Here is a 13,463-nt window from a genome sequence, read left to right as displayed (position 1 = left end):
TTCTGGGGGGGGTCCACTGCTGACATCATCTGCCACGTCAGCACCTGCTGACGTGGCACAGCCACATCAGCTGCCACGTCAGCACAGGGTCAGCCCACTACTGACGCGGCAGATGACGTGGCAGTGCCACATCAGCAGGTGCTGACGTGGCAGTGCCACGTCAGCAGTGGGTGTGACCCAGTGCTGACGTGGCAGTGCCACGTCAGCAGTGGGGGACCCCTGCGGTGACGTGGCGAGGTGGAAAGTGTAAGTTTGGGGAAGTTGATGGCAAAGCTAGGGGGGTGATATTGTTAGTTTTTAAGAGTTTGGGGGGATATTTGTTTAGTTTTGAAATTGGTTTTTAGGTTTTTATGATAAAGTTGGTTTGTATTTGAACAAACCCCTATATATATATATATATCATTTTAGCCACATAACTATTCATACCTATTTTTATTTAATCATTTATCAAAAATCAATAGTTTGTTTTTTTACTACAAAACCACTTCGGTACTTTAATATGTGTCTCTGATATTTATCATAATAATTTTGAAATTCCTAGAAACATAGCTACATCGTTAAAAAAAAAAGCTATAGATATATATATATTTATGTGATCACCCTAGTTATGCTGCTTCAGAAATCCCCAATTCATTTTGATAAATATTAGAAACAATTATGAAAATACTCGAAGTGATGTTATAGTAACATAACAAACAGTTTATTTCTGATAAAGAATTAAGTAAAGAGGTATGAATAATAAAGTGGGTGAAATGATATATAACTGATTTATAATAGCTTAAATAAGTCCCCCATAAAATAAGTGGGTCAAACAAGATATTTTGTCCCAAAAGGTGGCCAATTTAATATTAACCTTATTAATACAATACTGTTCCTCACATCGATCCTATATCGTAATTAAAACTAGCTTATAAACAGTGCTATGCACGAGTGATTTATAATATTTTTAATTTTATTGTCTATATTTTTTAATTAAAAATAAATCAGTAATACTGACCCAATAAAATTACTAATATATCAGTTCTAATAAGATAATAATAACAATAATAATATAGTATAGTATAATATAAACAAATAGTATATATTTATGATATAATTACATTTAAAATAACATGGAGTAATTAAAAATAAAATTTCTGTATTTAGTTGAACGTACATTAAATTTTATGTTAATACATATATATAATAATATTATCTTTACTTTTTTATATGTATGTTGTCTGTGTTATTTTAGAAAATCAGTTTTTTAGTAGTTGCTATGTTATCCAATGTTATTTTTAAAAAATTAAGTTTTTTTAGTCAAGAAATATATAAAAATAAAATAATTTTAGTTAAAAAAAATAATCAATTATATAAGTGGCCCATAATTCTGCCTAAGTATCGACGACCAAACTTTTAATATCTCGATTTTAATAGTATAACATAGATATGATTACGATTCAACATTAAAATATATTTTTCACAGTCCTCCCTGCATTTCATTTTACTTCTTTTTCCCTGTTTGACCAATATTATATAATTTTATAATTTGCCTAATATTTTATATTTCTAAATGAATATGTAAATATTATATTTTTATTCAAAAGTGAATTAAATTAATCAGTAAAACTACTTTTAAATGCGGGTGAATTCCCTGAGGTAAAGAAAAGAGGCATCAAATAAAATACAAAATTAGAAATCAAATATCATTAACAAGTTTTATAGCAACATCACTCCTCTATGGCTCTATCTAGCGGAATTTTAAATCTGTCTAACAAATTTCAACCAGAACGACACCGTATCTACAAGAATACGAGAAAACAACGGCCAAGCTGTCGGCGGTTAACCATGGTTAAAATATTTGACCATGGTCAGCTATGACAAACTGGCTTTACCAATTTCTTGACCAGACACAACTGTATATCTCTCTCACTAAATATAAATTCTAGAGAGAGAAAGCAAGCCAGAACAAAGCAACCCCTTCCTCTAAGCCACCCAAACTCAAATCTTCTAAACAGAGAGAGGAGAGAGAGATAGAAGAGAGCTGACAAGCATGGCTGAGTCAAGTGGTTCGGTTCTTGTTGATATGAACACTATTCTTCTTGGTGGAAAGGTATTATATATATAAATCATCTGAAAATATTTTATTTTTTTAGTCGAAGGTGTGTTCTTGGATATAATACATACCCAACTGCAGAATGGGGTTTCTTTTGTTGTGAATTTTTTTTTTTTTTTTTTTGGTTTTGGATTCTTGGGGTGGATCAAAGTGCAATCTTTTTAAGTGGGGTTTGTGTAATTCTTGAAATTGTAGATCTTTCACTTTTCATTTATCGAATTCTTGTTAATTTTGGTATCTTTGGTTCTTGTGTTTGGGTTTCTTGACTTGCATATTTATGAGCCTTGTCTATTTGATGAGTTACTGTGTGTCTGTTTGTGTTAGTTTAGCTGAGTGTAGTTTAATTACAACAGTTAAGATTTTTGCTTTCCCCGAATTAAATGATTGATGCCCACAATTGGAGTGAACTTGATCATAGCAACACCAAGGTCTTGCTTGTTTGCATTAATTATTGTTGGAGGTAACAATTTTGGATAGTGTTTGTGTCAATTAGGTGTTATGATCCTTTTTTATAAAACTGATGGTATGATTTCAAAACAAATTCAATGGGATTTTATACTTGCTAATTTTGTTGTTCTTATCCTCTATATCAGTCACTTTCTAGTTCATTTTAAGGGCCTCGGTAATCCTGCTATCTCCCCAGGTGTTTATTAAGCCATTAAAATGGTGAGATGATTGATTGAGATTCAACTGGTGATATAGCTTTAGATATAAATTTAGCAATTTACAGCAAGTACTGCAAACCAATAATTTGAAATATTTATCCCCTGAACAAACATAGCTTAAGACACTTCTTCTAATTACAATTTTGCGTTTGTATCGATCTATGTGCCGTGTTTCTCATTTGTTATTAATTTTGAGTTCTTATCTTAATTGGTAGAAAAATACAGTCATCAGATGATTTTTTTGTAACAACTGTCACTTTTTGACATAGCTAACTGTTGCTTTCCCTTGAAAAAGTGTATTACTTGTCTCTTATTGGTTGGGTGTCATCATCATTATGTTGATTGAAGTAGAAAATCTTATCTGGTGTGTAGTCAGTAGTCACCCAGCAAGTATTAGAAGCCATTTATTCAATAGCAAACTTTAGTTAATTCTTGAAGTAAGCTGGCTTAGAAAGGGGACTGTGCACATGTATGATTTTTTAAAGAATAATTTTTTTAACTGAGATTTATGTTAGCTTAATGTTCATTAATAAAGAAAATGATCATTAATTTGCATTTTTAAAAAATTGTTTGGATCAATTATTTGAAGTGGACAGTCTAAAGTAAAACCTCAATTTTTTTTTCATGTTTCTGGTGTTGATTCCCCTATATATGCTTCCTTATATTTATCTAAGCAGTTTGACAGCTTGTTAATTTCGTTTAGGAACATATTGTCAAGACCCGCTGTGGTCCTGTCTCTGTTATTGTTTATGGGGACCCAGATAAACCAGCTTTGCTTACCTATCCTGATTTGGCTTTAAATCGTAAGCTTCATTTTTCTTCTTTCATCATATCACGGTTTTGTATTCGTGTTATTTGTTATTATATGTATCGTAATGAAGCTTTTATCGTTACTTTCTTGAATAAACAGATATGTCTTGCTTCCAAGGTTTGTTCTTTTGTCCAGAAGCAGCATCTCTGCTGCTTCATAATTTCTGCATCTACCATATCAGTCCCCCCGGGCACGAGGTTTGTGAATTCTTTGCTTTATAACTACTTTGCAATTAAATTTCTATTTCATTTTCATATTACTTTACGTTTTGCGAGTATTTCTCTTTGTCAACAGGTGCCATTATACAAATTTTAATTATATTCTGGCTTCTTATAAGAGTTCTTGCAGTTAGGAGCTGCAGCAATTTGTCCTGATGCCATTGTGCCTTCTGTTGATGATTTAACGGATCAAATCCTTGAGGTGCTTAATTATTTTAGGTAAACTCTTTGAGTGATAGATCTGGTACTAAGACTTTGTATAACATATACCATGTGGACTAGATTTTCATGCACTGGTTTTAATAGTTAAAGCAATATTAAAAACAAGGCTGTACTTTACTAGTTATGTCCGTGATGATTGTTTTTTACTTTAGCTATTCTGTAGTACTGTAATTGAGGATATTGTTTGACTGTATTCTGTTACATTAGAATTGAGACTCTCTCTGGGAAGCAAATTATGTGTGAAAGAATTATCTTTTTAATCAGGGGACTAATTAGTTGGCCAATTTCTTGGAAGCAAAAGATGCGACAGAGGATCTTTTCTGAAAGTGTTCATTTGTATATAATGTGTGCGTGTGTGTGTGTCTGGGCTGATTGTTTTTAACCAATCATATATCACTCCTTTCAGGCTTGGTGCAGTGATGTTCCTGGGGGCAATGGCGGGAGCTTATATCGTCACCCTGTTTGCTGTATGTATCAATCTGTACTACTCTCAGTTGTCATGCTTTCTCAAACGAATTTTAGGATTGTTGATTTTTTTTGGTTTATATTACAGATAAAATACAGGGAACGAGTTCTTGGTCTGATACTCATCTCTCCTCTATGTAAAGCACCCTCATGGACTGAATGGTTGTGTAACAAGGTATTAATATGACATTGTTACACTTCCTGCTCTAATTAAGGTACCAACAGAACAGTTTACGAACCTTATTTTTATTTATGAGTGCAGGTAATGTCAAATTTGCTATATTTCTATGGGATGTGTCATTTACTGAAGCAGTGTTTACTCTACCGATACTTCAGTGAGGTGAAATAAAACTTTAGCAATAGTATTCATTATATATGATTAATTTGATAATTCTTGTTACCTGTTGGTTTGAATAACGAGACTTCATGAATCCTATCAGGAAGTTCGTGGCAGCCCAGAATTCCCAGAATCAGATATTGTTCAAGCATGCAGAAAGGTTAATACCTTAGGTCTTTCAGTACACCTTTCTTTGTCATGCATATGAGTGTACTAGACATTTATTATCTTATCTAAATAATTTGATTGTAGTGTGTACTTGCACGATACCAGTTTTGAATGGAAAAAATCTTAGAAATCTCAATATTTAGGCCATTCTACCCTGCATTTTATTACTGTGCCATGTTATAGGAAAGGATGCAATTTCCTGCTTTGGCAAGATGTTACTAAATCTATTTGTTCTGCAGTGTTTGGCTTCTTAAGTTTGAATTTATTGTTCTTTGTTGCAGTTACTGGATGAGAAGCAGGGCACAAATGTTTTGCGGTTTCTCCAAGCAATAAATAGGTAATTCGAATAAAAAGATCTGTTTGTGTATTACAGCAAGACATGCAGTAGTAATCAGTATTGCCTAAAGAATCATTTCTTTTGACTGCATAGTATCTAAACTTCCATGTATTTATCATTAGGAGACCTGACATTACCGAAGGCCTAAAGACATTAAAATGCCGAACGCTAATCTTTGTGGGGGATCAATCTCCTTTCCATACAGAAGCTCTCCACATGACTGCAAAACTGGACCGAAGATATTGTGCCTTGGTTGAGGTATGATACCTTAAATGTTTGTCTGCTTCACATGATTCTCTTCGTTGTTTCAGTAGAAGTAATCACAGATTTTTCATTGAAAAAAATTCCATAAGTCGAGATTCTTCTCTGAAGGAAAATTTAGCTTCACATCTGACAATATTTTTACAGGTCCAAGCATGCGGATCATTGGTCACAGAGGAGCAGCCACATGCAATGTTGATACCAATGGAGTACTTCCTCATGGCGTACGGCCTGTACAGGCCGTACCAGCCGAACGGCAGTCCGAGAAGCCCACTTAGCCCGTCATGCATTTCGGCAGAGCTCCTCTCTCCTGAAAGTATGGGCCTGAAGCTTAAACCAATCAAGACTAGGGTGCCACCTGACTCGAGTGATGACGAAGACAGACTGCTAGTGCACATTCAATCTTGATTAACCTTGTTTAAAGATGTGTCTAGTCACTACAAACCTTGTTGTGTTTAGTTTGTTTTACTTGCAATATTCTTTAGATAGGATAAAAGGGGTATATATGTGATAAAAATTAGGTAGGGGGGAGGACATTCTTTTGTTAATTGAGACATAAGGCAGATTACAGTTGTTTTGTTCTTTTGATTCTTTAACAATCATATTCATCATTCATAAAGTGCTTGATGTGGCACACAGTACATCTTAGTTTATAAATAAATTAATTTTCGAATACTTTTGGGTCTAAAAGTCTAAAACCAAGGACTGGTGTGGCTAATCTCATATAAAGTTACAAGACAATGTGGAATTACAGCTCCCTATTTAACAAAAGCTGTATATTACTAAGCAAAAGAAAAAAAACACAAAAAAAACTAGATATTAGTTTATGACCTATGCAACGATATATTGGTAACAACTTATCACAAATTCAAAAAACCGCGGGCTAGCTGTTATAATGCGCTATTTTCATGATTGCAGAAATTAGGAATCAAAATTAGTTGATTATTTAATAAAAAATTATCAGAATTTTTTTCGATAAATTAAATTTTTTTAGTCAAATCCAAAGTTAATCGATGAAATATTTTTAAACTGATCAGGAACTTATTAATAGAAAAGTTTTATATAAATCATAATTTTTAGAACAATGTTGCCGCTGAAGTGCTGATCCTTTCGAATTTATTGACCATCTTTTTTCATATAAAGTAGCTTATATATTTGCTACTCCAATCTATAACTTAAATCAGTACAGATTACTTTTTCACCCAGGTATCAACAGACCACTATTAATGGAAGCGTCAAACTACTGGGGCTCTCCAATCTATAACTTAAATCGACCTAGGTAATCATAATTGAAACCTCAACAATTTTATAATTTAATTGAACCAAAATAATGATACGGAATCTCGAGGCAAGAGAGCAAAAACTATAAGAGCATCTCCTGAAATTAGAGCTCCAATGAGCTTCTAGATGCTTTTTAAAAATTTAAGAGTTTATAATCTTTTTTTTTTAAAGAGTATTGAAGAGCTCTTAACTTCTTTTTCATGAATATAATATTGATTTTCCTCCAACTTTACCTCCAACAATACCCACTTCTTATTTTTCTCTCTCATTTATATGAATAAAATATGAATAAGGAGCAAGTATAAAGAGGAGCATTGGAGTTGAAATCTTTTTCAATGTCTTAACTCACGAAGAGCCAAATATTATATTACTCCCTCCGTCCCGTCAGGTTCTTTACGTTACTTTTTGGCACGCATTTTAAGGATCCTATAAAGTATACTTACATTATATATTTATTTTTAAAAAAATTCTTGAAAAAAAGTTTGACGTTTAAACTTTTATTCAAAAAAAGAAAAAATTAAAAAGATGTTATTGAACTATACTTTATAAGAGTCTCAAAATGCGTGCAAACAGTGAATGTAAACATCCTGGTGGGATGGAGAGAGTATATTTTAAAAAGTGATTTAAGAGTACCATTGAAGATGCTCTAAGGGTTGATGACTGTCCAGTTTGGCTTGTCTTATTTACTTATTTTTCAAAAATAATTCACTTATTTTTGAAAAATGTATGTAAATGTATAAATTTTTTCTGAAAAAAAGTGACTTATTTCTGCAAGTAAGAATTGTTAAATATTTTCTAAATATATAATACTAAAAAAAATTATTATACAAATGTTAAACTTTTTCCTGAAATAGATCCTATTTTATCAAATAAGGCGTACCAAATATCTGTGCTGTTTTGTTCACCATTTCAGCATTCTCTGGCATACAAGTGGAATGTCACAGGAAATATAACACATTTATTAATCAATCAATGACAAACCTCCCATACTTGAAAGAATGCTTTACACAATTACATAGCAAAGTGTTTACAAGGGCTCACACATCTTAGATTGTATCAATAATGCATTAATGATCAACAGCACTCCATCAATCCAGCCCTGCAGACGTCTAACCACGAAGAGATGCACGAGGAACTGCTGGTAAACCAAGCTCATCTTCTTCCTGTTGAGCGTCACACATATGTAATTTAAAATATACACAGACAACACATTAGGTACTCAATCGACGTAATCCTTTTAAGTTGCTTCCCCTATCACTATCAAAGATAAATGGTCTTATGCATATGCATGATGATAAATGCGGATAAGATATCCAGTAAGTAGATGGCAGTATTAAAAGTTGTCAGGCTAAATGTTACATTAATCGTATAAATCAAAATTATAAGGATACATTCAAATATTAGATAAGATCTGCAAAAGGTGATTGTTAATAAAGAAAAAAGAAATTGACCTGCCCATTAGCTCTCCCAGCATGCATTGCTGTCTGTCCAGTAGGTGCTGATGGCAAGTTAAGTTCTGCATCGTAGTCTGATTCCTTATCAGGCTGAAGATATGAAGGTACCGAGTCACTTTCAGTCTCCAACCCCATGTCTGCTTCCAAGTAATCAAGCTCTGCACAATTGGACCAGAATATTGTGATCAATCCAAAACAAAGTACAATCAACTTGAACGTGAAACATAACTCAAGGATTAAATACACACCACTAATGATTAACAACAGTTCTACAAATAACCTATGAATGAGCAATAATAAAAGAAAGTAAACAATCTATAGTGACATTAAACAAAAGAAAATACCACTGCAAAATCTCCTAGAATGCATATAGATAAAATGCCGCCATAAGAAAAAGAAGAGATTATCAGTTATTATATAGCTCTATTTTAAGTAAAGAGCCGGTAGCATGTATTTATTTTACCTGAAAGCTACCAGTAAACATATAAAACTTGTCCTGTAATATAAATTATAAAAGATAAAACAAACTTGCCTCCCATGAGTTCTTCCTCATCAATGTCGTCAGGCACACTGTAGCTTCTACCAAGAGACTCTTGAATTTCATTGCTCACATCCATCAGGTCCATCATCTCATCTTGCAAGTTCTACAGGAAAAAAAAACCCATATAGAAGCATTAGACAATTTCTGATGGTAAGATTAGAAAAAAAAACACTTGTATGCTTTTACAATACGAACATCTATGTCTTGAATCTTCACACTCTTCATCATTCCTTTTAATTCTTTGTTTGCTGACTTCAGAGCGGTCATCTGGAGAAAAGAACAGAATATGATAAATGATAACAGGCAAAAACAAAATTCTGAACAAAACTTCATCCTAATAAACTAAAGTTAACTACAAAGTCACATAGCCTAGTGACAACTATAAGCGATACTTTTGCCAAGTACGAGACTCAGAAAACACAGTTATCTAGAGAAATAACACGAGCGATGCCATTAGCTCAACAAATAGGTTTTCTGTTCCGCACTATATACACATGCATATCCACAATTTTATTTCCTATTTCCAAGCAAACATGCATGACACAGATATCACGTCCCCTTCAAAATAGTTTCCACTTTGCGCTGTAAGGTAGCCAGCATTAAAAATTGTAATGTGCACATATATTTCCTCTGAAAAACCCGACTTGATCCAGGATGATCAAGAAGATATATAACATATGTTATTATCTGAAAAGTCATAATGCCCAAGAAATAAACACAAATATCCTAAATGGTCCATTTGGGTAAGCTTATAGACCATTTACAGTTGGATAACAGACCCAAGATCATGCCTCCAGCTTACCAAATTATCACCCAACCACAGGACTACACTATATAATAATTATCTGCTCAATAACATACAGCTAGTTGTATAACTGTTGAGTGCTTTTAATTCTACAGCAAATTCTCAATCTCTTTAACAATTACACTGTCATTTTCTTTACTGCTCCCTTACCACATTTCACTCTTTGTTCTTTTCTTTAAGAGATGTCAAACATAACAAACAAAATTCTTTCTCCCTTAATGTATATACTGGATGAAAGAAAGAGATAAGCAATATGAGAAGGGAAGCAGGTTAGGAAGCAAATAAGCTTCATAACATAAAGTAAAACCTACAGTTTGTTGAGCATCTTTAATTCCTTCAGAAGCAAATGCAACTTGGTCTAGATTGAAGGTTTGATTGTAAAGCATATCTCGCTGTCCCTCGTACCTACAAAAAGACATAGTAAAGGTCAAGGAGCATTTAACAAAACAATAAGTGGAATGCTTCTTTCTACCAAAACTAGCGAAATGTTCATTTCACCTCACTCTGTGTAAAACTCGAATATTCAATTATTCTAAATACATTACAAATTTGGAAAAAATGTAAATTAAATACATAATATACAGAGTGATGCAATATCGGGTATAAAATATGTACACGGTAATATTATAAGAAACAGGATATTCACATATAGAGGAAACAACATAAGACTACGTACATTCTCTTTTGCTTTAGTACTCTCATTGCTCTAGATTTGACAGCTTCTTGTGCTGGACCAGGTCTAGTTTTTTTAATCTGTTCTTTGTATCGAGCAAGTTCAGCATCGAGCCTTTTAATCTTCTCATCAACAGATTCACCTCTTTTATTTATCTGAAAAAGTTCAAATTCACATATTAATAATAGAATGACAAGCAAATGTAAGGCGCCTATATGAAAGGTAGCAAAAGATTGCAAGGAGAAAAGTGATGCAAAAACATGAAAAGAAGACTTAGAATTTCAAGGCAGCTAAATTAAGACTATAATGCAACTATACAACAACAGTTAAAACAGTTAACAAGGGGCTCACCCCCTTTAAAGGATGTCGAGTGTTCAAGCCATATATATGGCAGAGTCGGTGTTTGTTTAAGTAGCAAAAACAGAGTCTTTCACACCAAAAATAATACACTCAAAGGACAATAGAGTATTTTAAAAAAGTAGCATATCTCCACTTCTCAATAGTTCTTTTTCACATATTGCTTGTATTAATAACACTTCTCACTAATAAAAAAAATTAGGAGCTGCTGAATAATTTTTTAAATTTATTCAGAAGCTATTACAAAACTTGTTAGGAAAATTGCAACTTTTATTGTTTGTTTAAATTTTACACATGTTTACAAGCTAGCCAGGCGCAACCAAGCAGGCAATCATTTAAAGATAAATCAATCCGGTTACTTATTCCAAATCTGATCATCAAGCTTCTTCTCCCTTGTGGGACCCATAGCCAAGAATGCAATTTTCACATCTAATGCTTTCCGATTATGTTCATAATATATATGATTTCCTAGATATAAAATGCATATTGGATCCGTGGTCATGGATCACAGAAAGAGAAAACTGGCCCTGAGGATGACCACAAAAAAAATTCCTGAGGATAGAGTAAAATCTGGTACAATATCATAATGGAAATTATGTAAATATCAACTTAACCCCCTGCATTCACATAGATACCCCTGTGTCTGTTACTCTCTTCTGTCTTAACCTCAGGTAATAGCCTGAGGTCACCCTCAGGACCATTAAGCCCTTGTCATTAATCAATTTTAGACATTGATATAAATATATTGGGTCATACTAATCAATATTTAAAAGTGATCGAGACATGCCATGTTATTCTATTCGCTCAATGCATAAAGGTTCTAAATAATGGTATAAGAGATCATTCAACTCTGCAAAAAGACCTTATAGATGACTACTATCATAGGTCCAAGAGAACCTATAGAAACCACGACCAAAATAAAAATATGTCACATTTGTCATCTGCTTCAAATGGCATATTTGTGGTGATTACTACCCTACTACCCCCCACACTTCCCTCTTGATATTAAACCTAAACCATCCCTGTTCCTAAAACCACAAACTAACTGGAGTAACCATCATCAGCTACCAACCAAGATAACCAATTAGTAATTTAATACTTTCCAAGTCTTCAACCAAGTACATTTTCACAACCGAGCTACCAAATTCCTAAACTACAACCATTCAAAAATCCGCGCGCACCAAAATCACATCACAACCTAAACCGCAGACCTAAAGCAAATCGATACTCCAATTCCAAGTCCAAAAACATTCATAATCATCTCCAATCACTTATGCTCAACATAACATCTCGAAAACATCGAAAATAATCCACAGTACACATGAAATCACTACATCACATCACCAATTAATTGTACACGTAAATTCAGCATAGTATAAGCAATAATTAACAAACACAAACATATAGATACATATAGATAGAAAAATGTGTGCAATTACCCGATCGGAGGCGTCGTTGAGGGAAGGAGGGGGCTCTTTATCTTTCTTAACACCAAAGACTCTCTTCATCTTGTTCGATTGATAGTAATTTGGGGAATTAGGGTTTTGAAAATTGAATTGGGATTGTAATACACGAGTATAAGATGCGGATATTTGGGATGCAAAATAAACACGGAAGGAGAAGCAGAAGCTTCGTGGCAAAGATTTAGATAAAAAGTCAGATTTGCTGCGAGTATTAAAGTAAACTACTCGTTTATTTACATACATTCCGTTAGGGGAGAGCATGGGCCGGTTCGGCTCGGTTTCCGGATAAAACCGGAACCGCAACCATATATCTTCGGTTTTTAAAATCGAAAACCGCAACCGCCGGTTCGGATTCGGATTCGGTTTCGGTTTAAAAACCTCGGTTCGGTTATAATCGGTTCGGTTTCGGTTACAAAACCGACAAATATAAGAATGAAAAATAATATATATATGAGACAAATTAATGCGCGTAATTTAGACATAATAATTAATATAAAATTAGAATTTAATAAAATAATAATATTTTATATAATGTTCAAAAGATTATGGTAAGCAGTGAGCATAGTCTGGTGTTAGAGTATTTATTTTCCGGTGACAATTGCCTTATTAACATCTAAGGAACAGAGTCCTGGATAGAGTGTTCCAGTAACTAAAACAAAGCAGCTGAAAAATAAAATATAAGAGTATAAAAGCTTGAGCTTGATGAAGCTAATTAAAAAGTTTCAGAGGCCACCTCTCTACTTGATATAATTATGTCAAGATATGCAAGTAATAACTCACAGAGTATATTACTATTATTTATGTAAAAGACTTTGAGAAAGTTACGTGGAGAGTCTGGAGATTATAATTTGTAGTTTTTGTATATTATGTGAACTTATAACTTGAATAGCTTTTTTAATTTTCAAATTCGAAATAAATTAGATATTTATTATTAATAAATATATATAATATTTATTATTTAATTATTATTTTAATAATCGGTTCGGTTCGGTTTTTATCGGTTCGGTTGGAAGGTATAACCGGAACCGAACCATTTAAATCGGTTCGGTTTTTTATTTTTCGGTTTCGGTTTCGGATCGGTTATATTCGGATCGGTTTTCTCCGGTTTTTCCCGGTTTCGGTTCGGTTTCGGTTTCAAATCGGTTTTTTGCTCAGCCCTACATTCCGTCTATCCCAATATAACGTTGCTTATAGCATCTCTAAAAAATATGACTCTTAATAATTTAGGATAAATTTAAGAGTGTAAAACTCCAACAATACTCTCTACCTCTCTTCTCTATTTCATATTTTATTCATATATTGAGCTCCAC

The 13,463-nt window shown here is 33.3% G+C and overlaps 2 protein-coding genes across 3 annotated transcripts; one reads left to right on the top strand and one right to left on the bottom strand.

Moving 5' to 3' along the window:
• The first annotated feature begins 1,892 nt into the window (after positions 1-1,892).
• On the top strand, positions 1,893-6,161 carry LOC108213031 (protein NDL1). 2 transcript variants are annotated; one of them, XM_017384758.2, is made up of 11 exons: positions 1,893-2,092; positions 3,464-3,563; positions 3,671-3,768; positions 3,920-4,008; positions 4,418-4,478; positions 4,565-4,651; positions 4,739-4,816; positions 4,917-4,973; positions 5,263-5,318; positions 5,441-5,576; positions 5,727-6,161. In XM_017384758.2, exons 1-11 carry the CDS (start codon positions 2,033-2,035, stop codon positions 5,985-5,987), a joined length of 1,083 nt encoding a protein of 360 aa, XP_017240247.1. In that variant the 5' UTR covers positions 1,893-2,032; the 3' UTR covers positions 5,988-6,161. The 2 variants fall into 2 exon arrangements, with proteins under 2 accessions (XP_017240247.1, XP_017240248.1); XM_017384759.2 differs by having other exon boundaries at positions 1,953-2,092; positions 3,446-3,563.
• Positions 6,162-7,796: 1,635 nt separating this feature from the next.
• LOC108213038 (vacuolar protein sorting-associated protein 60.1) lies at positions 7,797-12,429 on the bottom strand. Its single transcript, XM_017384770.2, has 7 exons — positions 12,130-12,429; positions 10,337-10,488; positions 9,972-10,065; positions 9,051-9,122; positions 8,847-8,958; positions 8,312-8,472; positions 7,797-8,023 (listed from the first exon to the last, which is right to left on the bottom strand). The coding sequence occupies exons 1-7, from the start codon at positions 12,412-12,414 to the stop codon at positions 7,970-7,972; spliced, it is 930 nt and encodes a 309-aa protein (XP_017240259.2). The 5' UTR covers positions 12,415-12,429; the 3' UTR covers positions 7,797-7,969.
• Between the last annotated feature and the right edge of the window lie 1,034 nt (positions 12,430-13,463).

Source organism: Daucus carota, chromosome 3, assembly GCF_001625215.2.
Source record: "Daucus carota subsp. sativus chromosome 3, DH1 v3.0, whole genome shotgun sequence".
NCBI lineage: Eukaryota > Viridiplantae > Streptophyta > Magnoliopsida > Apiales > Apiaceae > Daucus > Daucus carota.
Note: the sequence above shows the minus strand (reverse complement) of the source record. Positions and strands in the feature narration are given on the sequence as shown.